This window comes from Mustela putorius, unplaced genomic scaffold, assembly GCF_011764305.1.
Source record: "Mustela putorius furo isolate JIRA1106 unplaced genomic scaffold, ASM1176430v1.1 tig00000580_pilon_pilon_pilon, whole genome shotgun sequence".
NCBI classification, from domain to species: domain Eukaryota; kingdom Metazoa; phylum Chordata; class Mammalia; order Carnivora; family Mustelidae; genus Mustela; species Mustela putorius.
Genome location: NW_025421423.1, coordinates 15717724 through 15744827, shown reverse-complemented (window position 1 = coordinate 15744827; position 27104 = coordinate 15717724). Strand labels below are relative to the sequence as shown.

Here is a 27104-nt window from a genome sequence, read left to right as displayed (position 1 = left end):
AAGAGGGGCGCTTCATTCCACACTCCTAACACAGCAGCAGAATCTGAAAGCTCAGGAATCCTCACATATTTTTAACCACAGCTGACTTGAGTTGGCAAAAGCCTGATGACGGCTATTAAAGAGGGCACAGATTGCATGGAGCACTGGGTGTTATAATGCAAACAATGAATCACGGAACACAACATCAAAAACTAATGATACACTGTGTGGTGACTAACATAACATAAACAAACACAATGAAATAGGAATCCATTCTCCCAAATGTTCCAACTAATTCAAAGACTCTTAAAGTTCATCTTGAAAAATAGAACATGTGCCAATAGCCAGAAAAGCTCGGGAAACAGAGTATATTGGCAGGCGGAGATGGAGATGGGGACCTTACAACCGGATGTTGAAATGTTCTGTGAAGTTACAGTCATTCAAATCATGTAGGAAGGGCACCACATTAGAAAGACGGATGAACCAAGGGTTCAGGGGCAGTTCAGGAATGCACAAGTCTAACGCATGATTCGGTCTGATGCCCAAACGATGGTAAAGATGATTGATCACTCATAAGCGGTTCTGCGACAACTTACCACCTGAAAAAAGTATGGTCCTCCCATCTCACATCAGAACAAATGCTAGATTTAAATATAAAAAATACAGGTCAACTTCCTTTGCAGATATGGAGTTTTTACAAAGCAAAACAAAACAAGACAAAACAAAACAAGAGAAAACAAGAGGTAAATCATAAAAGAAACACCAATGTACAATAAGCTCAGGGGAAGACATTCGGCCTCCCTGGTTAAAGAAATGAAAGCTTATTGTACAAAAATGAAGTCAAAACGGATGAAAGGCTGAAATGTGTGGGCTAAAACTGTATAAAAATTTTAGAAGAGGGGCACCTGGCTGGTTCAGTTGGTCGAATGAGCAACTCTTGATCTCAGGGTCATGAATTCAAGCCCCATGTTGGGTGTAGAGATTACTTGAAAACAAAATGTTAAAAAAAAAAATTTAGGGGACGCTTGGGTGGCGCAGCGGGTTAAAGCCTCTGCCTTCGGCTCAGGTGATGATCCCAGGGTCCTGGGATCGAGCCCCGCATCGGGCTCTCTGCTCAGCGGGGAACCTGCTTCCCCCTCTCACTCTGCCTGCCTCTCTGCCTACTTGTGATCCGTCTCTCTGTCAAATAAATAAATAAAATCTTTAAAAAAAAATTTAGAAGAAAGCACAGGTGTAAATCTTCATGACCTAGAACTAGGTGATGATTTATGAGATAGGACACCTTTAAGCACAAGCAGAGAAAGAAACAAAAGATAAACTGGAATTCATCAAAACTAAAAATCTTTGTACTTCCAAGAGATACCATCAAGAAAGTAATGAGACAACTCATTAACTGGGAGGAAATTTTTTGCAAGTCGTATCTCTAGTAAGGGATTTACATTTAAATTATATAAAGATCTAATAACAAAAATACAACCCAGCGTAAAGGATCTGAAGAGATAGTTCTCCAAGGAAGATGACAGATGGCCAACAAGCATGTAAAAAAATGCTCATCATTATTAGCTGTCAGGGGAATGCAAATCGAAACCACAGTGAGATACTACTTCACACCCACTGGGATGGTTATAATCAAAGATGTAGATAATCACAGTGTTGATAAAGACATGAAGAAACTGGAACCCTCATACCCTGTCAGTGGGAAGGTAAAATGATGTGGCCACTTTGGAAAACAGCCTGGCAGTTTCTCACAAGGTTAAATAAACAGGTACATACAATCTGTCAATGATACTACTGGGTGTACATGCTCAAGAAAAAATGAGAACATAGGACCATGCAAAGATTTGCAGGTTCATAGTCACATTACTCCTAACAGCCAGTAGGTGAAAACAATTCAAACGTCCATTAAATGCGAGCAGATAGACCAAAAAAGGGTACATCCATACAACGTGATATTATCTACAAGAAAAAGGAATGGAAGTACTGACACGTGCCACAACAGGAATTAATCTTGACACACTGTGCCAAGTGGAAAAAAACCCAATCACAAAAGACTATATAGTGTAGGACTCTACTTTATATGAAATGTCCAGAATAGGAAAATTTATAGAGACAGAAAGATCAGTGGTTGCCAGGCGCTGAAAAAGACAGAAAGTTTGGAAATGTCAAGCAAAGAGTGGGAGGTTACTTCTGGAGGCGAGAAAAGGTTCTAAAATTGATTGTGCTGATGGCTGCACAACTCTCTATACTAAATATATTAAATACTTACATAAACATATATATTATATACTTACATACTAAATATATATATACTGATATAGTATATACTAATATACTAAATACTGACACTAAAGATAGGAAAAGTGCTTGACTTGTGTATTTTAAATGGACAAACTGTGCGGTGAATGACTTATATCTTAATAAAGCTATTTTTTTAGTAAAGAAATGAAAATGTAAACAATAATTATGTTGCATGTCTACTAGGTCTCCACCTGAAAATAAACTTTCCACACAGGGGTCCCTTGTCCATCTCATGACCCCTGAGCTCCCCAAGAGTACACACCAGGCCTAGTATGAAGACTAACACCGAGTCAATGCTTACTGACAGACAGATACTTTCTAGCCAAGTTGCTTTAGAATAATTTCTAAAGGAGAAAAAAGGTTTTTTCCACTTTCACTTTCATACTGAGTTAGAGATGCTCTCCTAATGTTAAATCTCTCTCCACCCCAGACACGTACCAATAATTTATTAGATAAGTTTATGTCTCCACTTGCTTCTAGAATACATTCCTACTCACTGCTTCCATCCTGACCGTAGGAAACCATACTTAAAGCTATTCTGGATCACTCCGCGACATTCCGAAGCCTTCCATCCTCTTTCAGAGCTGGTTTCGGTGTCCATGCGCAAGTACAACCAGCAGGTGTCGCTGTCGAACCAAACTTCAAACACACTAGCTGCCAGCAGGTGGAGCGTAATCCCCCTTTGTGCACAGTGCCGGCTAGTAAGTGTAAACAACAACTTCCTTCCACACAGTACAGCACGGAACAGGAGTGAAGAGTGACTGTACAGTGGAGAAACCCAACAAGCATTACATCAAATAAGGTGATCCAGGTTAACATCAACAGTGATAAAGACTGTTGACAGCATGAACCTTTCTTATGATGTGATGAGAACGGCACTTTTCCTCCCAAAACACACGACTCCAATTTAATCTTGAGAAAAACATCAGACAAATCTCAACTGAGACAGTCTACAAAATGCCTGACGAGTACTCCTCGAAACTGCCCGTCACCGAAAACGAGGAAAGGCTGAGAAACTATCACAACCAATAAGGAGACGTGCAAGGTGACACCCTAGATGGGACCCTTGAACAGGAACAGAACATTAGGCAAAACGGAGGAAATCTGAATAAAGGACTTGTAGTCAACAGTAAGGAGTCACTGCTGGTTCGTCAACTGTGACAAATGTGCCACACTAACGTAAAATGTCAAGCAAAATCAGGTGCAGGGTATACGAGAATTCACTGCGCTACCTTCGCAGTAATTCTGGAAATCTGAAACTGTTCTCAAATAAAAAGCCTATTTTAAAAAAAAAAATTCACTAGCTGCCAATGTCGCCAAATTGCGATTCCATTTTAAGAAACCATTCCAACTGTTTCAAGATGAGTTTCTTCCCTCCGGGAAAGAATGCCATCATAGGCAAACCCCGTCATTTCTACCACGGTATATTCACCCTCTTCCAACCATGGGAAAGAAGCACTGGGAGACACATTCGTAACACAAAGACTGGCAAGTGCTAAGAAGTTATTCAGCCAAGGTTTTTACTGAAAGACAGAGCCCCTCTGAAGAGTTTTATGGCCTAAACTGCACCAATGCCCCCAAAACCCAAAGAAACATCTGGGGTATAAAATGGTTATTATTTCTACTGGGGGAAAAAAAAGTCTGAAAAGCATTCAATATGTATGTTGGTTTAAGTAGTCTTTTACATTTTATTTGCTCTAGTTCTGTTTTTGGTTGTTGTTGTTTTTTTTTTTAATAATGTGTAGATAGGAGCAATAGAAAAATATTATGCTGCTTCAATAAATGGAGTTAGATGGCTTTTGGTTTTTTAAGTGAAAAACTGGGGTTGGGTGGGTTGTGTGCTAGGTTCCTGCTCCCTGAATCAGCCATGTCTAAAGAAAGCCCCGCCAGCTGTAATCTGAGGCATCGCTGTTCACCTGGTGGCAGCCACCCAACCCTCAAGAACTGCGTCTAGAAGGGTGAAACAGTCTTTAAGGAGGCAGCAAATAAGAATTAGGACTCTCCCGACCTCAAAAAAAACCGTCACAATGAAAGTGAAAACCTACCCCACACCTCTCAAGAAACCAGCATGATCAGAGCAAACCAGAAACCAAAACCCCAAGGGTGAGACAGGTTAGACAGCATCCATGAGAATGTTTCACGTGCGTTTGGTGGGAAAATGCGATATATAGTGTCAGGCAGAGTCTGCCCCTCATGGAAGGGACGAGAGCTGAGCGAACATCCTCGGGAGAGACGATGCAGGTAAACAGAGGAACAAGCTCTCATGACTTAGTACCTACGGGAATGAGATGAGTAGGCTGGGACTCCTCCAGTTTGTTCCTCAGCCAGTCAAAATCCTGGTACCTTCGACGGACAGAATACTCTGGCAGGTCAAACTCCACCCGCGTACTCTGCAAATAAGAAGAATGGAACAAAATAAGCATAAGGGAATAGTAGCATCTCTTGGCAGAAAGGAAGGAAAAAATCTGTCTTTGAGTAACCAAACTGGGCAAGAACACACCTTCCTTCCACCAAAACAGCAGCCAAAAGACATCAATTACCAACATAAAATGATGAGTCCAGGCCCCCAGGGCCCAGCTCAGAAGTCAAGGATGTAGAATGGAAATGTTGAGGGTTTCGTTTTTTGGGGTTTTTTTTTTTGTTTTTTTCTACCCTTAGGAAATGGAATTCAACTATCCCTCAGAATGTGTTTAGAAACATTTGATTCATTTCCTCCAGGCTTAACTTTGAGGATTTCTTTTAGCAGAAAAATTCCACTGAGGATATTGCTACTGAATCCCAATCCAGGTATCTTTTAAAAGAAATTAAGTCTCCACCTTCTGCTACATATGCTGCCAAGTTTTACCAATAGGCAGAGGGGAGACAAAAAGAGCTAAGAGAGCACCTGCTCGTTTAGGAGTCAAATTGGATGAACACAGAAAAGGATTTGCCTCATTGGCCATATTCTGGCAGAACCGTAACCTTGGAAGTACACTGTATTTCAGGGGATAAGAAAAAAAATCTAGAAGGAAATAATGCCACAATGTTACTGTACTACAGGAAAATATTAGACTCTTCCCTTTTCTTTTTCCCCCATCTCTCATGCATTTAATATTTTACATCAATCATCCGTTTTCTTGAATTACAGTTTTCTGAAATGTGATTGTAGCACTTTGATAATGAAAACCAATGTTAAATCAAATGAAATTAATTTATGCCAAGACAAGATTTTTACATATTAATTTGCCCAAACTAAAAGTATGTTTCAGCTAAATCGTTTTTTCCTGTAAGGGTAGAGACTGCATGACATAGCTCTTGGAAATGAAAGGTCAAAGTAACAATGGTTCAAGCTACATTTTATGAATTTATTCTTTCAGGCCAAAAGTCCATTTTAATCCATGACACCAAGAAAATCTTAAAAACATATGAACAAGAGTCATTCATCAAGGAAAAGCTGTGAGCAGCTTCAGCATTGAAAATTACAATTTCATCTCCCCAAAACCTGAGCTCACAGAGTCCAAGCAAAATTTGGAAGTTAAAGGACTCGGTCTTGGACTCAACCTCAGTTAACTCTTCCTGCATCTCTTCTCCTTTATAGCCAGGTACAACCTTCCCCTATGATAGAGGGTATGAGTGGGAAGAAGTGAGGAAATTCATTCAACCTAAGTATTTGTGATTTATGAGAAGAACCTCCCGCCAAAGGAATTAGCATTACAGAACTGGGGGGGGGGGGGGGTTGGAGAAAGAATGTTTCAATTCAAAAAACAAATCATGGCAGATGAATTTTCATGCATGAGGGAGATATAAATTTGAAGGGCACTCCTCCCAGGGCTGGGTGAGGAGAAGCCCATGCGGGATCAGTCCCAGCACCTACCAGATTCCTGAGACACTAAGCCTCCTAGAGCCTACGTTTTCTCAGCAGCAAGAAGAAGGCTGGAAGGACATTCTTCAAACCACACAGAGCCCCGCGACAGGCTCTGGCTGAGGACCTGCCAGTGATGACGTGCCCACGAAAGGTCAACTTTAATGTGAGACAAATGCATTCATTTTCACTATAAATGCCCTGACCAAGGGCTCCCCTTTCTGCCTTCTTCATGTTACGTGATATCAGCTGATCACTTCTCTTTATTATGCTTTTGCAGATCCACTCTGTAAATTATAGTTCATGTAACATTTCTAAGGTGAAATCGGTATGTGTAACTACGAAGAGCGGGAGGATTAAATACAAAGTTTGTTTCTGCTGTAAGCCACTTATTTTGGGGGAACTGGCTTTTCCTCCCCCCTTCGACTTATTCAGGTCAGACATACTTATTTTAAAACTTCAGGAAAGGGGCGCCTGGGCGGCTCAGTCGGTTAAGAATGTGACTCTTGGGGCGCCTGGGTGGCTCAGTGGGTTAAGCTGCTGCCTTCGGCTCAGGTCATGATCTCAGGGTCCTGGGATCGAGTCCCGCATGGGGCTCTCTGCTCAGCAGGGAGCCTGCTTCCTCCTCTCTCTCTCTCTGCCTGCCTCTCCAACTACTTGTGATTTCTATCTGTCAAATAAATAAATAAAATCTTTAAAAAAAAAAAAAAAGAATGTGACTCTTGGTTTCACCAAAGGTCATGATCTCAGGGTCATGATCTCCGGGTCGTGGGATCTAGCTATGCATGGGGCTCCAAGCTTGGTGCAGAGTCGGCTCCAGTCTCGTCTCCCTCTCCTTCTCCCTCTGCCCCGCCCATCCCGACTGGTGCATGTGCTCTCCTTTCTCTCCAATAAATAAATAAGTAAAATCTTAAAAAAAAAAAAAAAAAACCTTCAGGAATAATAAAGGAATAAAAAATACAGATGAGTCATAATCACTCTAAATTGAGAAAAAACACTATGAATACTATGTTTACACCTTTCCGTATTTTTTTCTATGTATATCCATTCCTTTGCTCATATTTTCTAAGTCTCTAACAGCTCTTAAATATCTGTCAGTAATTCATATCTACATGATCATTTTTAACACATATATAGTATTCCACTGGGTGGATAAACAACAAAACCAAATCCTCACTTAAGTTGTTGTCCATCTTTCAACCAATAAACAATGCTGTGCAAACATCATTGGGCATCTGTTTGATAAAAATCAAACTCCTAAAGATGGAATTACTGGATAAAAGATAAAAGTGTGTGTGTGTGTTTTACAAAATTCCCAATCTTTATAATTTATTAATGGCTTTCATTTCTTCTTTTTGAGAGAGAGAGCACACACACACACGAGTGGGGGGTGGTGGTGGCAAGAGGGAGAGAGAGAGTGAGAGATGAGAAAGAGAATCTCAAGCAGGCTCCATGCCCAGCACAGACCCCCAAAGGTCTGAACTCCACCCCACAACCCAAACCAAAATCAGGAGTCAGATGTCAGATGTCTAACTGACTGAGCCACCCAGGTGCTCAAGGATACATGTATTTTGTTAACAAACGGTTTCCAGAAATATATCAACTTATATTCTTATCATATATTCTCATCACCAGTGATTATCTTTGACGGACTTGTAACTGAAAAATAATATGTCATCTTTGTTTTGTTTCTACAGGGATTGAACATCCTTTAAAATATTTGTTAGCTATAGATTTTTCTTCTTTTGTGATGGGTCTCTTTTTTAAATTGTCTTTTCATGGTCTTTAAAAGTCTTTTTCATTGGTGAAGGTTCTTTATAGCCATTTATCTATCATAATTACCAAAGAGTTTTCCAGGTATATAATTTTTTAATTCAGCCATTCTCCACCCCCCACCCTTTTTTTTTTTTTTTTTTTTTTTGGTGTCATGGATAAGAATGCTGTCCCCCTTGCAAGCTTTTAAAAATATTCACCTGTGTTCTCTCCTTTATTTATCATTTATTTGTTTATATCTTTATTTACTGCTCTTCCACTTCTAGGGATCTGCCATTAGAAAATACTTTTTAAACTGTGGCAAAGATATCTGTATAATGATGTTTGCTGCAATGCTATTTAAAATAGCAAAGGAGGGACGCCTGGGTGGCTCAGTTGGTTGAGCAGCTGCCTTCGGCTCAGGTCATGATCACAGTGTCCTGGGATCGAGTCCCACATCGGGCTCCTTGCTCAGCAGGGAGCCTGCTTCTCCCTCTGCCTGCCATTCTGTCTGTTTGTGCTCGCTCTCTCCCCCTCTCTCTCTGATAAATAAATAAAATCTTTAAAAAAAAATAAATAAAATAAAATAAAATAGCAAAGGAATCAAAGCAATCTAAATCTTCAACAATAAAAACAGGTAACTTGTGATATATTTATTCCATGGTTATCTTGTCATAAAAAAAATTTTTTTTTTTTTAAGATTTTTCCTTATTTGACACAGAGAGAGAGAGAGCAAGTGTGCACAAGCAGGTAGAGAGAGAAAGGAGGAGGAGACTACCCGCCCAGCAAGAAACTGGACTCAGGGCCCCATCCCAGGACCCTGGGATCATGACCTGAGCTGAAGGCTGATGCTTGACTGACTGAGACACCCAGGAGCCCCATAAGGCATCTTTATAACAAATATGCTTTGATATACTTTTAAGAGAAAACAGCAAGACTTGAAATTAATGACACATATAATTTCATTAATGTTAAAAATGTGGATATAAAAGGTTAAGAAAAATCTAGAACTCATAATGACAACTGTCCTCTTTACACTTATCCTTATTTTCAAATTTTCTACCATTCTCACAAAATACTTTCATAGTTACACAAAAAATTGTTTATTTTTAAAAGCTCCTTTACAGACACAATGGATTAAATAAAAATTTGTTTGGAAAGCAATATGGAAAAAAAAAATCATGAACCATGAAGGATGCTCATACTCTTCGGCCCAACATTGGTTTCGTTTACTTTTACCACAATTTGTTCTAGAAGAGATACTGAGACACATGAAATAAGATTAAATGACATAAATTAGAAGTAGGTGAGAAAGATCAAGAAAAAACAAGGACAGAGAGAAAAAGCAGAGCCAGGAATGAGGCTAGCAAAAGACACTCACCATAGAATTCTGCACACTTGCTAAAACTGGGCCACAGACATTACCGTGAATTTCTAGAGAGAAACCCAGTCAGTTACAAGACTCACAGTACTCATAAAATATGCAGGCCAATAAAACTCCAACTATGGGGACGCCTGGGTGGCTCAGTGGGTTAAGCCGCTGCCTTCGGCTTGGGTCATGATCTCAGGGTCCTGGGATCGAGTCCCACATCGGGCTCTCTGCTCAGCGGGGAGCCTGCTTCCCTCTCTCTCTCTCTGCCTGCCTCTCTGTCTACTTGTGATCTCTCTCTGTCAAATAAATAAATAAAATATTAAAAAAAAAAACTCCAACTATGAGTCTGTAGTAAATTTTTCCTCTGTGAAATTCAGGGTCTAACTGAGTAAGGATAATAAAGCAAAGCTCTATTTTCTATTAACAATAAAAAGAGAAAAGTGCATACCCACAATTCCATAATCAGAGACAATCACTACACTGTTTTGTCCTGGGTCCTTCCACACCATGATCCATAATCCAGAATGCCCCACAAGATCACAAGGTCATGAGTACACACGAAGTCAGATCTACAAACTGGTAACTGAGCACAAGAGCCGTAACGAAGAATATCCATTTTTGCCATTGTTCCATATGAGTATCTCCTCTGGGTAAATTCAACACTTCAGAAGACCTAGCTAGCACAGAGCCACAGTGCAATCAATCAGCCAGCAGAGCACCTGTCAGTTGGGTTACACCCTAATTCCCCAGAAGCTGATGTGCCTAACTTCTGTGGCCTGGAACCCTTCCAAGGAATTTCCATTCAATCTAAAATTTACGACCAGTCCACTCTAGAGAGATTTGGTCTTCATCAGAAGTGCCAACTGAATCCTATGAGTCGGAGTGACACCCCTTTCTCTGCAAAGGGACCTTCTCTTCCCTTGTCAAATCTTAGCCAGCTATTCTCATTCTGCTTCAGAACACTGCTACCCTACGAGAACACCTGAGAATAATGACCAGGGAGGCTTCTGGTCTCTCCTCATGCCCCTGTGGGCTTCCTTTCTCAGAGCTTTACACCAAGCCTTCCAGAACACCCATTCTGTAATTAGTAAATTCCTGTAGTTCTTCGGATTCTGAAAGCTTCCTCTCCCCTGGAGTCTCAAGCCTCTCCGCTGTCCCGGCAGGTAGAAAGCTGCTCCTTTTCTCATGTCTCACCAACTCCGCCCTGCCCTCCAAGACCAAGAGTCCCTGTTGGTACCTGGCTCACTCTGCCCTGCCGCTCACCTCCACGCCTCCACAGCCCCATGAAAACCCTTCTGAGACTCATGCCATCAAGACACCTCTATCTCTGTCCCTCACACACCTGTCATCTACTGACACCCCACCACTTTCCTGAGTCCCAGAGGATTCCGGTGCCAAAGGGGCTTCCTCTCCAAAGCCCCTCCATAGCCCGGATGCCCTCGAGATCTATGTGTTCACACCCACAACACCCACCTCCGAGCCATCACTCCCCACTGCTTCCCCCTCAGACGGTCATCGGCAGAGAGCCAGACCTCCCTCTCTCCAACCAGCACCTCCTGTGTCTCAGACTCTCCCGCTTCCCAAGACCCCTGGTTTTTCAGCCTCTTGGGACCTACAGTTCCTTGGCACTCTGTCCAGTCCTGTCTTTACTTCCTTCCTTATTCAGCATCAATTCCATAACCCATCACTTCCCTCGCATTTGTCAACATCCTAAACGTCCCCTCCCCTGCCGTCCACACAACTGGCAGAAATGCAGTCATGCACTGCCTGCTTTACCAGCCCCGGGTGTGTGAGCACACTCCTGGAGGAAAAACAAAACAGGCAAACACACTGACTGACACACCAGAATCGCCCACTGGACCTTCCACAGCACCAGGCGTCAACTCTCTCTGTCCTTTTCCGCACCGGTTACTGCAGAGCCTGCAGACGTTTTGAAAACCTCCCAGCTTTGCTTCGAAACCTCCTGTTCGCTCTGAGCAGAAGACCTCATCATCGATTCCTAGAGAAAACTGCATGGAGAAGCACAGAACCCTCAACTTCCTGCTACAGAGAACAAAACAGAGCAAAACAAAACTTCCCCTCTTCCTCTAGAAACAATGGAAGAAGTGCACCTCCCCCTTCATGGGCTCCTGCTCCCGCCCCGGCTCAGGCTGCTCCTTCCCTGGCGCAGCGGCTTCCATCCTCCTCTCCAGCCCCACCTCAATGTCTCCCTCTCTAGCAACATGGGCCTCTGGGCATTCGTACAAGTCCAAACAAAATTAAACAAAATTGCCCCAAAATTGCCCCTCAACAACCCAAATCCACACTTTCTCTAGCTCCTGTTCTCACTTCACTACCAAGCCATCAACATTCGAGCCTTGTCTTTCTGCCACAGCACAGCAGCTTCTGCCCACCTCTCCAGGGAGTGTGCCCGCCAGCCACCCATAACCCTCTTGTCATCAAATCTAAACGTTCGCTTTGTAACCCTTATGTACCCTTGACCTCTGAGTGGTCTTTTGCCTCTGTGGACCACGGAGGCAATCAAAAAAGAGGAGATAGTTGGAGCATTAAGACTCGGGATCACTAGGAGATGGGGTGGGAGACGGGAAGGAAGACGGCTCCTAAAGGCTGCGTAGGAGACCAAGCGCGGTGCTGGGGCAAGCGGGGCAGAGCCATCCCGCTCCTAAAGGCTGCGTAGGAGACCGAGCGCGGTGCTGGGGCAAGCGGGGCAGAGCCATCCCGCTCTTGAAAATCATGCCTTGTTGGAAGCACAGCACAGACAGATCTGGACTCAAGTCCTAGGTCTGCCACGTATCAGCAGCATATCCTGGAGTAACTTTCTCAGTTTCCTCATCTGCAAAGGAAAAGTGCCACCAGTACCCGCCTCACTGATTATGAGGACGAACTGACAATATGTTTAAAGCACTCAGTACAAAATAAACTGATGGCTCATGCACAGAGCAGAACGCTGTTGTGGTCTGAGAAGACAACAGCACAGCTGGACTCCGTGCTCAGTGGGGAGTCTGCTTGAGGTCCTCTCTCTCCCTCGGCCCCTCCCACCCCCCCCCACTCTCTCTCAAGTAAATAAATCTTAAGAAAGAAAGAAAGAAAGATAGATAGATAGATAGATAGAAGGAAAGAAAGAAAGAAAGAAAGACAGACAGACATAATAGTGTGCTTGCTGGCATTTACTAGCCCAGAAAGACGCCCAACACATGAAGGGAATGGGCAGCATACAAAATACTCATTTCTGTAAATGGACAGAGACAAACAGTTCAGAAATTTATAAATGATTATTTCTGCTTGGTGAGCTTATAGGTATTCTTTTATTGTTTCAGCTTCCTTGAGTTTTCTAGTTTCTCTGCAATAAGCACATATTACTTATATAAAGAAAAAAGTTTCTATGACCAAAAAGTACAAGCAGATGGTAAGTGGTCAGTAATTAGTTATTATGATGAAGGCACTTTCTAGGAGCCTGCAGAGAAAGGAGCCAGGAGCCACATGCATTGAGAAGGCCAGGCTGGTTCCCCACCACTGCAGAGGAAAGGCACCCATGACTTAGATTTGGGTGGAGAATGCTTTAAGCTCATTTTAGTTCAGGGAAAAGCAGCTCTGTACTTTGTCCAGCTTTGGTCATCAGAAATTTGAATTAGGACAGGAGAATCAGAGCTCAAAGTAATCAACTATGTGTACAACCTCGTCCTGTGACCATGAACTTCGCTAGAGAACCACAGCAGAAGCGGAAACCCGGGGGAAGATTGGTGTGTGAGACCCTGTGTTCCCGTGTGTCCTCTCCCTCTCATCCCCACACCCCACAGGCTATGTTGCGACATGGGGCATAGCTATGCTTTAATGCAGTGTTTACAAAGAAGATTCCAAATGCACCACCAAGGGTTTAAACCTGGTGTTGCTACCTGCAACGGGAAAAGAAAGGGACTCTGGTTTGAGACAGAATTGACAGTAAGAAGTAAAACTTAATTCTGCAAAAAGTTCACCAAGAGGTGGTGGCATCATAGCCGAAGGAAACGTGGAACTGGAAGTTGGAAGAGTTCTGACTTACAGGATATCGACCCCAAGAAAAAGGGACGGAAACAAGAACACCAAGGGAAAAGAGGTGAGGAAAGAAGGAAGAGAGGCAGCACAGGAGAGCGCACGAGTGTGAATGGAGAACTGAGGTCCTGTAGGATTAGCCTTGTGGGAGGTGGGGGAAGTTGGCTACAGGGCAGTGGAGTCAGGCAGGGGGCAACATGTGTAGGAGAGCTAGTGCTGCTGTGCCAGGGACACAGTGGCCTTGTCCTTCAGCAGTTTAGAGCGTAAGTTCAAGAAAAACAGGTTTTCCATTTCGCTGACTACAGGGTAAAAAATAAGTTGACCCTGGGGGCTGGGGTGATGGGGGAGGAGTGGAAATAGTTCATGGGAATACATACATCAACCTAGAACCTCTGAAGATTTAACATACCTCTAAGCACCTAGCCGAATCCCTGGGAAACAGCAGGCACCCAGCGGCCCCGGGGACGGGGGAAGACTGCGTGCACGCATGTGCGTGTGCACACATACAGAGACAAGTTTTCCAATGTGAACCAGGTGCAGAAAGGACAGGGCAGGAATATCAAAGAAATATCTGAGAAAGGCTTATTTGTCCATAGAGAAAAGATATTGTATATGGGACGCCTGGGTGGCTCAGTAAATTAAGCTGTCATGTAAGATGAAAGCCATCATGCCTTAGCTCAGGTCATGATTCCAGGATCCTGGGATCGTGTCCTGCATTGGGTTCCTGGCTCACCAGGAAGCCTGCCTCTGCCTGATGCTCCCCCTGCTTGTGCTCTCTCTCTCTCTCTCTGACAAATAACTAAATAAAATCTTTTTTAAAAAATCTTTAAAATCTTTAAAAAAGGGGCACCTGGGTGGCTCAGTGGGTTAAAGCCTCTGCCTTCAGATCAGGTCATGATCCCAGGGTCCTGGGATCGAGCCCCACATCGGGCTCTCTGCTCAGCAGGGAGTCTGCTTCCTCTTCTCTCTCTGCCTGCCTCTCTGCCTACTTGTGAGCTCTGTCTGTCAAATAAATAAAATCTTTTTTAAAAAAAATCTTTTTAAAAAAACCTTTAAAAAATGGAATTAGGTTTAAGAGTATGGGTTTGAAAATAAAAATGTTGAATTGACAGTCCTAAATATTAAGATTAGAATCCTGATTACCAACTCTGTAACCATGAGCAATTTATTTAAAGTTTCTGCTTCAGTTTCCTCCTCTCTAAAATTGTAACTACAAGGTTACAATTGAGGGTCACTGTGAACATTAAGCCAGTCAATCTCAGCCCCCTGCCCACTACCCACCCACATGGCCCATAGCAGAAAGGCAACCAATCTTCATTCCCATCCTTCTCTTACACCCCTCCCGCTATGATCCACTCCAATTACACCAAATTACAACCATGGTCCCACCAGACATTTAGGATGATACAAAGATTCATTCATAAATTTCAATAATAAAGTGATAACTAACAGCCTAAAAAAGTATCATGACCAAAAATAAGTGAAGGTAGCAGGATTAAATGCTCTACTTGAAAGACTATAGTCACAACTTCTCTGTCATTTCAAAGCAAAAAATTCACATCAAATCCTTTTCATCTGAATACATTTGATCTCTCAAAAAGCCACACCCACCATTGGAAGGAAAGTGAACACAGTCCTACAAAGGGAGGGAGAAAGGAAGGCAGGAATCATGACAGCAGGTCTCCAGTTCACCAAGACCATTCCACAGGGGCAGAAGATAATGAAGGGACCTACTTTGGTGGTGATCCTATAAGTAATGTAGGTCTCCATCGTACAGACATGCTTCTTGGGATCGTCAACGGTGACAAAGAGATCTCTGGTCTCACCATCGATGTCATCATCAAGCTGAAGTCTGTTGAGAAGGGAAGACGAAGAAGCGGGACTCGAAGTACCTGCAGGAGTGCCACCATTGGGCAAAATGAGATCCTGAAAGAAGAAGAGAGTCACCTTACAATTAAATGAAAACACATTATCGGGAGAACATCAGCAAAACATCAGCTCATGTAGCCAAACCAAGAAACACCTCTACATACAAAAGGCAACATCCAAAGAAATTGAGCCTCTCCTCACTAAGTGTTTCTTGCGTGAACAGGTCTTCTGGGACCGAGGGAAACAAACTCTGGGAGTTTGCCGACCTATCTTCCAGCGAGCACTGGAGGAACCCCAGCCCAGGGACACAGGACCTACCAGCCCCCGCCATCATCAGACTTTGCCAGGAGCACACCACAAGGGCATCCTTTCTCACCCTTTCTCAAGACCACCACCTGGACCCAGGGAAACAGTAACAGATGTGAACCCTCTTAAATATTCGGCACATTTAAAAATTCAATCAACCATCACCAAGAGACAAGTAAACATTACATGCCTCCTGAAAGAAGTTTATGCCACCATCTAAAAAGCATGCCTGCCAACAACTGGATCTGAATCCTGAACAAATCTCTATGACCCAATACCACAGTCATAGGAAATACAGAGGAGGGAGGGAGATGTTAGACCACACTATAAGGGTGCAAATGGCAGAAGCCACACTGTGTGAAATTAAAGAGAACCACAGACCCAGTTTCTTCAATAAGTGAAATGCAAGGAGAGGAAAAAAAAAATGGAGGAGCACCTAGAGATGCTATGCAATTCGGGGGATCTATCAACGACTGTAGTGGATCCCAATTAAAACAAAGTGTTAACAGGTTTTGTGATATTCAGGGAAATGTGAATATTGATCAGTTATTTGAGGATATCAAGGAATTATCAGGCATGATAACAGAAGTACAATGGTTTTACAAAGCCTTCATCTTTTTGGAATATATGCTAAAATATTCATGGATGAAATGATAGGACGTGTGGTATTTGCTTCAAAATAATGAAGGATAGGTAAACAGGGATATAAATGATACAAAATATGCCTCAAAGTTGATTACTACTGAAGCTGGGACTTGCAGGTTCACGACACAGTTCCCTCCTCTTTCGTATATGTGTAAATCTGTCCGCAATATAAAAGCTTTAAAAGGCGGGGGGGGGGTATAAATGCCAGAAGAAAAAGAGAAGGAACATTTTTTTAAATTATGGAGCTCTTTCTGTCTAGGCCATTGGAGGAAGGCACTTGATTAAGTTATGTTCCTATAATATCCAAAAAAGGTTCAGTCTCATGTGTTTTGGGTTTTAGGTTTAGTAATAGACAAAGCCTTGTCTAGCAGTAGATGTGAAGTGAATGCATCTGAATGTCACCATAGATTCATCAGGAGGCAAAGACAGGAATAAGGCAAGAAAGTGACACGACACCACGGAAGAGGACTTGGAAACATTCTTGACCTGTTGGTCAGTGGATCACAGGTTGGGGGCAGGGAGATGCTTTCCTTGAATTCTCTCTTCTTGTATGTAGGTTGTATTTGACTTAGCCCTCAGATAAGGGAACACAGAGGAAACGAGAGGTCAACCAGCAGTCCCATCCACGAGCTCTATGATCGTGGGACGTCTGGGAAAAGGGCAGTGACAAGGCAGCGGGAAGTACGGGCTGGAGTCAAGTGCAATGTCACCCAACTCGGTGGATGATGCTAAGTAAACAGATAAGGCACCTTCCTTTGTTTCCATTTCTACTGACTAGAGAATTTAATAACATACGTATTTATACAACATCAAAAATATTTCTGTAATTACTGAACAGATACCATTTTCACAGAAGATACTTGCGGGACTAGACCCCACTCCCCACCTCTCCTCAGCCCAGGAGCTTGCCAAAGCCCACGGCAGCAGCTCTCGGTGTGGACACGACTGCGGAGTCAAGCAGCTGCTGATCTGACCGCTCTGTTGGCAGAGAGACACCACCAGGCGCGCACAGTCCCTACCCCCGTGTCTGCGGATCCGAAAAGGACCTCTTCTCTGGAACTCTGTGATAACCATCATATCTCCTTGTTTCAGTAAGTAATACTGAAGCACTGACCTCGGAGGCAAGGCACCACAGGAGGAACCGCAGGGCCCCCCTTGCTGACATTTCATCAACACCCGCCACAGAGAGACTCCAGCGATGGCAGCACCTCGCACAAGAGAAAGAAAGAACTCAGAATCTTCAGTCAGATAAGCCACCATGGGCTCTGACAGCAGCTTTCCTCCATCTGGCCTCAAAGGATCCTACCAGCCTTGCTTCTCACGGCTTCAGTTCCAGAACCCACCACGCCGTTTCGGGCCCCTCACCGCTGCTGGCGAAATCACACCTCTTGCTTACGTGGCGGTCTCCAAGCATCTCACGGGCATCTTTCAAATGCCCCCCCCCCTCGGAATATAGGTCTTTCCTTCATCTGCCCCCTGACAGAATTAGTCAATCTTCTCAAAACTTTGAAGATACTTCCCCGAAGCAGCTTTCACAGTTTTAAATCATTTATTTACATATGTAACATCCACAAACGCCGCTGAGTCCCCAACAACTATGACTGCTATGACTGTGCCTTGTTTACCTGTGTGGGTGGCTGGGTGGGTGTGCACCTGTCTGTGTGTGCCGTCTGTCTCTGCAGGTCTCCCTGTGAATCCAAGCCAACTCGCCTGACCTTTGCTCTGGGGCCCTCTGCCAACAACTTTCCAAAAACAGCTCACACAAAGGTCCGAGATGTCTCTGCCAGACAGTGGGAAGTTAGCTTGTTCTCAAGTCAGTTCACGGGAGGTGAGGAGATGGGGGAGGGGAGGGAGGGTCAGTCAAACAGATCTTACCACACTGAGGATTCTTTCCTCCTAGGACTGTGTGACCAGGCAAACATTCACACCCTTACTATTGGGTGTTTCATGGGCCAACATATAAGCATGTACAAATAGCCAATGACCTACAAATGTCTACAATTTCCTAAAACTGGACCCTGCCAGCCGGGCTTTCCATGGCACAAGTGTACACAACGCTTCCACGTTCTCATTTCTTCACAGCTCATGCAGCTCATGATGTTAGCAAGACACATAACGTCTCTACGGAGAAGGAGGCAGACCAGAAGGTCAGGTATCGTGTCCCAGTGAAGCTTGGCATCGTTATGCTAAGAACTGAACCCAGGTTTCTAGCGCCGGGTTCAGGTTCTTAGCAAGCTGAATGCCTTCAGTGTGGCTTTTCCAACCCAATAGCGCCCCATATCTCCAATATCTGGCCATAAATCCTTCTGGGTAAATATGAAGCTTCTGATTTTAAAGCCAATCAGGGAAAGCTAACATTTCCCTGAGGATCTTAATACAAGTTATGCCCGCAAGTGACTCCCCCCTCAAGATACAGGCCCCATGAGAAGGAAACATGGAGGGAAAATAGGAGAAACATAGGAGGAAAAGGACCGGAGTCTGAGTCCTCTAGCAGCAGGTGTGCTAAACGAAGAGACCTAAGTTCTTGAGCAGGTACTGTGGAAAGGCAGCACCTTTCTGACCAGCATGAATCACAGGATGTAAGAACCGAGAATCCTTGGTGCAACACAAAAGCCTTCTGCTTCATTTTCGCTGCCCTACAGTCAGACTTCCACCCTGCAGCCAGAGAGCTCTTTGAAAAATCAAAGCATGCCACTCCCCTGCTCAAAACTCTCAAAGACAACCAATCACATTCGGAATGAAACCCAAACTCCCTCCCAAAACCCAAGAGGGCCAACGGGGCCTCATATTCTCCCTGACCTCATCACTGCCATTCTCCCCTAGCTCATCCCGCTCCGGATACAGGGCTTGGCCCTTTTAGACCTCAGGGCTCCCCTGTTTGCTGCCACTCTCCCTGGATCACTCCTCTCCCCCCACATTCCCATGTGGTTAGCTTCTCTTTTCAAACAGGTTCTGTTCAAATGACACGGACTCAGGGAGGCCTTCTCAGCCCACAAAACAGAAAACTATCTCTGCACCCCTCTATCACTTTCCAGTCCTTTCCCTGACTTTATGTTAGTCACAGACTATCATTATCTAAAAACTTATTATGTGTTGACTGACGGTCGGACAAGAGCAGAGACTTTCATCTCATTCACTCCTTGATTCACTGGCCCATCGTAGGTACTCAGGAAGTACCTGATGAATTACCGAGTCTTAGAAATGATCCAGCTCAACCCCTTGCCAATAGAAGGGACCCAGTAACTGTCTGCTGAAGGACAAGGAAACTGAGCCTAGCAACGACTAGGCAGTTCTGAAGCCCAGTTCCACTATTTACAAGTAGTGTGACTTCTGCAAGCTTCTTAATCTCTCCATGCCCTAGTTTCCTCATTTACAAAATGGATATAGTGGGATTGAATTAGTTAGGGTATGGAAGCAGTTGGAACAGTGCCTGGAACAGAGTGTGTGCTACACCACTACTAACATACTTAAAAAAAAAAAAAAAAAAAAGTGAGATCCACCTTTCTTCAAGTATGCATCCCCCTAGAGTCCATGCAGCTGGTTCAGAGTAGACACTTAATAAATGCTGCTGAAAAAAAAAACTGTATCAAGAGTCATAGCTGGCGAGGCACCTGGGTGGCTCAGTGGGTTAAGCCTCTGCCTTCGGCTCAGGTCATGATCTCAGGGTCCTGGAATTGAGCCCCACATCGGGCTCTCTGCTCAGCAGGGAGCCTGCTTCCTCCTCTCTCTCTGCCTGCCTCTCCGCCTACTTATGATCTCTGTCAAATAAATAAATAAATAAAATCTTAAAAAAAAAGAAAGTCATAGTTGGTGCCTCACATACACTTTCCTTAATGACTTCACAGTAGCTACAGTACCCCTTGAGGAAATTACAACTACATAGTTGACAAATAAATGAAAAGTCCTCATTGCTCCAAAATATCAATTCTCACTTAAGCAGGTTTCAGTTATAAGTGAATTTCTTTCCCCCCTCTACCCCTTTCTACTTAGGAAGGGAAACACATACATAAGGTGCTTCAGAAACCCCGCTGGTTCAAAGAATGTCAGTTATAAGATCTACCATTGTAGTCAGCCAGTCATGAGATAGATTAGTAAATTAACATAAGTCAATGGCAAAACTATATTACATTAAACATAGGGTTTATGGAAAGAAAGTGGTATACATTAGGAGCCAGTATGGTCAAGAAACCTACTCTTAACTCTACAGAAAACAAACTGATGGTCACCGGAGGGGAGGTGGGTGGGGGATGGGCAAAACAGGTGATGGGGATTAAGGAGGGCACTTGTGATGAGCACAGGGTGACTAAAATAAAAACTTAAAAAAAAAGTCATGCTTAAGTACTCTAACTTCTCTTTTTTATAATATTAGAGGAATGTGGGCAACATGATGATCTAGTTTCACAAGAGCTTGACATAAAAGACGTCCTCAAACTGAAGGGGAGGAAGCACGTATGGTACCTGACTTGTCTCCATTTCCTGTCTCCCACCCCACTGCCCCGCCAAGCACACAGGAGATGCTTGAAGAATGAATACGTCCTACACAAACTGAACAGAACACTCTTGACTATTGACTTTGCTGTAAAGCTGAACTTAAGCCCACTTTAGAGAACACAGTCAAAGGGAAAATCCTGAAATGTTCCGTTCAAAGATGCTCATAACAGAGCAAAGAATGCAGAGTAAACCCTGGAAAAATCCCAAGGGCTCAATAACCAGGAAATGATCGTGTTTACATTCATAGGAATGTTACACGCTCATTTAAACATTACAAATCTAGACTCCTAGATAAACTCCATGAGCTGGCCACATGCACTTTTGCTTCCTCCCTCTTTCCATTCTCCAGATACTAACTTAACAACCCAAAGAATGAAAAAGAGAGAGCAGTGGGGGTGGGGGGGAGCAAAGCAGTGTCTGAAATCGGACCAGACTGGAAACCAGGCAAGAATGCCATCCAAATGCCAAAACTTCCAAAAGTTTTCTACTGGATCTAATTGGGACACAACTGAGGAAAGAACTAGGAGGTATCTTTTAACCCATGTCCCTGAAGTCACTTAAGGTTATCAAGGTTACCGAAGAAGCAGAAAACGCCCTGAAGCCCTCACCTATACTCTAACTTGAAAGTGCTTCTTCTGGGGGGATGGGTAAGTGAAGGGTCAGCAGTGGGGCAGAGAAGGACCACCAGTGTGGCTGGCTGCTGCAGGCAAGGAGAAGCCCTGCACAGGCAGAGAGTCCACATGAGGACCACCAGTAGAGCGAGGCCTACCTTCACAGGTTCCTCTTTCCATGAAGGGGAGAGACGCAAATGCAAGTCAAAGGTCAGAGGAACATGAAGGCAGCTGGAGAGCTGCCCTGGGAGGGTCCACCAAGCACATGGCAGGCAAGACTACGAACTGAAGGAGACAGGCTCTCCTGAGATGGGGAGAACACCGGAAACAAGAAGGAAGCCACGCTCCACTCCATCCAGACCCAGAGAGAGAGGAAGCAAAAAGTCCAGAGCAACTAACCAGGATCCTGGCTTTTTTCCTTCTCTTTTCCCCACTGAGAGATCACTCAGTTTACCTGTCAGCTGATCACTTGACTCAACCTCAGATCCGAGAAGACCATTCTAACATCATGGAGAAAGAGAGGGGATCCAACGGTTCACTTGTTCTGATAGGAGGCAAACGGTAGGCCTGCATTACCTCATCAGACACAAAAAAAACCTAAAAACACACCCAGCCTGTGTTAACTCACCATTCAGACCCAAGAAGACCAAAACACGAAGAAAGTAGCACAGTCGTCAGGAGCAGATAAATATATGTACTTGAAAAAGATTTATCCCACAAAATAGAGCCCTTTGGGCCACATCTACTTTGTGTTCCCATTTTATATTTAAAAGTATAAATTGAAAATGGAAAAGAGTAAAAAGTAGAAGCTTCCTAAAAGACGAGTTAGATAAAGTAACTTAGGAAAGCTGATCAATACAGAAGGGACAGCTGGGGGGAGAGGGAGTAAACAATATTTAAATTTTACCTCTATGTATGGTTATAAACTATACAGACATGCCAAGAATAACTATGCCAATAACTTGGACATCTATATGAGATAGAAGCCTTTCTAGGAAAATACATGGCCAAAACGAAATTTAGTTAAGGTAGAAAATCTAAATGAATAACCACAGAACTGTTGTCAGAGAACTTTTAGCAAAAAGTAAGCAAAGCCCCCTTATACAGCTGAGCTCCAGTGAAGCAAAGCCCCATGGTGGGTACAGCTGAGCTCCAGTGAACACCAAGGAGTAAGTGCGTCCAGTGAACACCAAGGACGTCCAGTGAACATCCTCTAAGACACATAAAAGACACACAAAAAATAGAGAAACCTTTTAAATCATTTTATGAGAATGAACTATATCTGATATCCAAATATTAGAACAGAAAAGGAAATTAGATATAAGTGTAAACATTATCAATAAATAACAGCAATTGGTATATTAAAAGAATTTTTTAAAAGAAGAATACACCAGGATCAAGTCAAATATGTTCAAGGAAATCAAGAATAATTTAACATTAGGAAATGCATTAATGCAACTTATCACATTAAATGATTAATATAATCATTGTTGGATATAATCATGTCCTTGTACAACTATCAAAAGGCTTATTGGTATCATTCGTTGGTAATGAATTGGTATCAGCTGTTCCATTAAAATCCCTAAGTAATCGGGGCGCCTGGGTGGCTCAGTGGGTTAAGCTGCTGCCTTCGGCTCAGGTCATGATCTCAGGGTCCTGGGATCGAGTCCCGCATCGGGCTCTCTGCTCAGCAGGGAGCCTGCTTCCTTCTCTCTCTCTCTCTGCCTGCCTCTCAGTGTACTTGTGATTTCTCTCTGTCAAATAAATAAATAAAAATCTTAAAAAAAAAAAATCCCTAAGTAAGTAGCACCTGGGTGGCTCAGTCGTTAAGAGTCTGCCTTTGGCTCAGGTCATGATCCCAGGGTCCTAGGATAAAGCCCTGCATCAGGCTCCCTGCTCAGCAGGAAGCCTGCTTCTCCCTTTCGTACTCCCCCTGCTTGTTTTTCCTCTCTCTGGCAGTCTCTCTCTGTCAAATAAATAAATAAAATCTTAAAAAAAAAATCTCTAAGTAAAATTAAGAAATAAAAGTAAAGCTCCTAAGGGGCCTGGGGGTGGCTCAGTTGGATGAGCATCTGACTATTGGTTTTGGCTCAGGTCATGATCTCAGGGTTATGAGATTGAGCCCTGCATGGGGCTTGGCTCCCAGAGCCTGGCTTGGCTCCCAGCATAGGGTCTGTGGGGGACCCACCCTCCCTTTCTCCCTTTCTCTCTCTCAAATAAATTATCTTTAACCTTTAAAAAGGTGTACCTGGGTGGCTCAGTGGGTTAAGCCTCTGCCTTTGGCTCAGGTCATGATCTCAGCATCCCAGGATCGAGCCCCGAATCAGGCTCTCTGCTCAGCGGGGAGCCTGCTTTCCTCCCCTCTCTCCCTGCCTCTCTGCCTACTTGTGATTTCTCTTTCTCTGTCAAATAAATAAAATCTTTTTAAAAAACCTTTAAAAAAAGTATAAAGTTCCTAAGAAATAAAACTTTTTTGCAGTTGCATTTCTACACACTAATAATGAAGTTTCAGAAAGAAAAATTAAGGAAACAATCTCATTTACAATTATACCAAAAATAATGAAATACCTAGGGATAAACTTAACCAAGGGGGTAAAAGATCTGTACTCTGAAAACTAGAAAACACTGATGAAAAAAACTGAAGATCGACACAGATGGAAAAATATTCCATGCTCATGAACTAGAAGAACAAATACTGTTAAAATGCCCATACGACCCAAAGCAACCTATAGATTTAATAAAATTCCTAGAAAAATACCAACAGTATTTTTCAGAGAACTAGAACAAATAATACTAAAATTTGCATGGAACCACAAAGACTCCAAACAGCCAAATCTATCTTGAAGAACAAAGCTGGAGGTATCACGATCCCAGATTTCAAGATGTATGACAAAGCCATAGTTATCAAAGCAGTATGTTACTGGCACAAAAACAGATCACATCGGTGGATCAGAATAGACAGCCCAGAAATAAACCCATGATTATATGGTCAATTAATCTATGACCAGGGAGGCAAGAAAATGCAACAGGAAAAAGACAGTCTCTTCAACAAATGGTTTGGAAGAACTGGAGAGCTACATGCAAAAGAACAAAACTGGAACAATTTCTTATATAATACACAAAAATAAACTCAAGATGAATTTCCTAGAAGAATTTCCAAAACCATGAATTTCCTAGAAGAAAACATAGGCAGTAATCTCTTTAACATCAGTCATAGAAACATTTTTATAGAAAGGTCTCCTTTGGCAAGGGAAACAAAAGCAAAACTAAACTACTGGGACTACACCAAAATAAAAACACTTTGGCACAGCAAAAGAAACCATCAACAAAACAAAAAGATAGCCCATCAAATGGGAGAAGATAGTTGGAAAAGATATATCTGATAAGGGGTTAATATCCAAAATATACAAGGAACTTATACAAGTCAACACCAAATATAATAATAATAACAATAATCCAAAATAAAAATGGGCAGAACACATGAACAGACAGAAGACATACACATGGTCAGAAGACATACACATGGTCGACAGATGCGTGAAAAGATAATTCACCATCATTCATCATCAGGGAAATGCAATTCAAAACCGTAATGAAAGAATCACTTATATACCTGTCAGAATGATTAAACTTGGGGTGCCTGGGTGGCTCAGTCAGTTGGGTATCTGCCCTTGGCTCAGGTTATAATCTCAGGGCTCCTTGCTCAGCTGGGAGCCTGCTTCTCCCTCCACCTCTACCTGCTGCTCTCCCTGCTTGTGCTCTCTGTCAAACAGATCAATAAAATCTTAAAAAAAAAAAAAAAAAGAAAGAGTGGCTAAACTAAAAAAACAAAAGAACCAACAAGTGTTGGCGAGGATGTGGAGAAAGGAACCCTGTGCACTGTTGATGGGAATGCAAATTGGCACAGCCACTGTGCAAAGTAGTACGGAGGGTCCCCCAAAATTAAAAATAGAATCACCATATGACCCAGTAATTGCACTACTGAATATTTACCCAAAGAGTATGAAAACACTAGTTCACAAAGTTATGTGCACCCCAATGTTTATAGCAGCATTATCTATAATAGCCCAGATACGGAAGCAACCCCAGGGTCCACCTATAGATGAATGGATACAGAAGATGTGGTAGACATATACAATGTAAATACTACTCAGCCATGAGAAAGAAAGAGATCTTGCCATCTACAACAACATGGATGGATTCAGAAGGTATAATGCTGAATGAAATAAGTCGGTCAGAAAAAGACAACTACCATATGGTTGCACTCCTATGTGGAATTTAAGAAACAAAACAAATGAGTAAATAAGAGGAGAGACACACAACAACCAGACTCTTTTTTTTTTTTTTTTTTTTTGACAGAGGGAGAGATCACAAAGTAGGCAGAGCAGCAGGCAGAGAGAGAGAGGTGGGAAGCAGGCTCCCTGCTGAGCAGAGAGAGCCTGATGTGGGGCTCGATGCCAGGACCCTGAGATCATGACCTGAGCCGAAGGCAGAGGCTTTAACCCACTGAGCCACCCAGGCGCCCCAAAAACCAAACTCTTAATTACAGAGAACAAACTGATAGTTACCAGAGGGAAAGGTGGGTGGGTGGGTGATACAGATGAAGGGGATCAAGAGTGCACTAATTGTGATGAGCACCAAGTAATCACTGTAGTGTACACCTGAAACTAACAGAACATTGTATGTTAACTTCACTGGAATTTTTTAAATTTTAAAAAAACCAATATGACTCCCATGGCAGACTTTTCCAGGAACCAGCCTAGATATGACGAGACTTCTGAAGCGAATGTGGGGGGAGAGGCACACAACACACAAGTAAAGTTCCTAAATATTTTAAAGGGTTTAAATCAGAAAACATCAACAGTGAACCTTGAAAACATTATGTGAAAGAAGTCAGGCAGCACAGACCACATGTATCATTCCATTCATAGGAAATGTCCAGAAAAGGCAAATCCAGAGACACAAAAGAGATTTTTGGTTGCCAGGGACTTGAGGGAAGGGAGAACAGGGAGTGACTGCTCAAGGGGTATAGGGCTTCTTTCTGGGGGTGACAAAAATATTCTGGAATGAGATAGTAATGATGTGTACACAGTTATGTGAATATACTAAAACCACTCAACTGTATAGTTAAGATGTGTCTGAATAACTCTACAGGGGGGAAAAAGAAGATCAGTTTCTGTGGCTTAAAGTTTTCTATAAAATGGTGATTTTTAGGATAAGTGAATTAGATCGCAATAGTTTTGTTTTGTTTTGTTTTTTTGAAAAGCAGCAAACAATGTGACACAGTAAATTCAGAAACAAGATCCTGATACCTAATATCACCCCATCATTCAGACTGTGGAAGACTCCAGCTAATGCAAAGACACACATACAGCAGCACTCCCAGCACTGACATACTCAAGAACACTTGAAAAACACAGTGATGCACCACATCACTCCCTGGAGAGAGAGGTCAGTTTCCCTAATTATCCCCCCAAGTTATCTAAAATTGAAATACACATAATAGGGAGAAAATGTATCAGTCTGAACCGATGCAACTAAATAATGCTCAGTGACCAAGGAAAGGACACAAACTATATGGGGGATGGCATTATCATTTGCAGTTGTTAACTTCCTTCCTTTAAGAGGATTATACATTCTTACTATTGCCAAGTGACCATGCACAGGGGGGCACACCCCCCACCCCTCCGCCTTTTGGCTGGGCAATGTGACTTGCTCCACCCAATGGCATGCGAGTGAATATGACACACACACCAGATGGGAGCAGACACTGCAACCTTGTCACCAGCTCTCCTGTTCCAACGGGGGCTGTCCCAAGGGGGGCTGTGCCTTCAGAATGGAATCCTGGTGGACAAGAGCTGTAGCAACTGACTCACAGCCACTGGCACATACCGTGACCTAGAAATTAATT

At 43.1% G+C, this 27104-nt stretch overlaps 1 protein-coding gene across 3 annotated transcripts in view; it reads right to left on the bottom strand.

Annotated features, from left to right (window-relative positions):
- Nucleotides 1-27104, bottom strand: part of SNX30 (sorting nexin family member 30) — a 108112-nt gene that overhangs the window by 44226 nt on the left and 36782 nt on the right. For 2 of the 3 annotated variants that reach the window (XM_004747824.3, XM_004747825.3), the window contains exons 2-3: nt 15006-15197; nt 4557-4667 (exon numbers count right to left, since the gene is read on the bottom strand). In XM_004747824.3, the coding sequence (XP_004747881.1) occupies nt 4557-4667; nt 15006-15197 (303 nt within the window). Of the gene's footprint in view, nt 1-4556; nt 4668-15005; nt 15198-17205; nt 19559-27104 lie in introns of those variants that run through there. The other variant, XM_013053870.2, reaches the window with a different exon arrangement.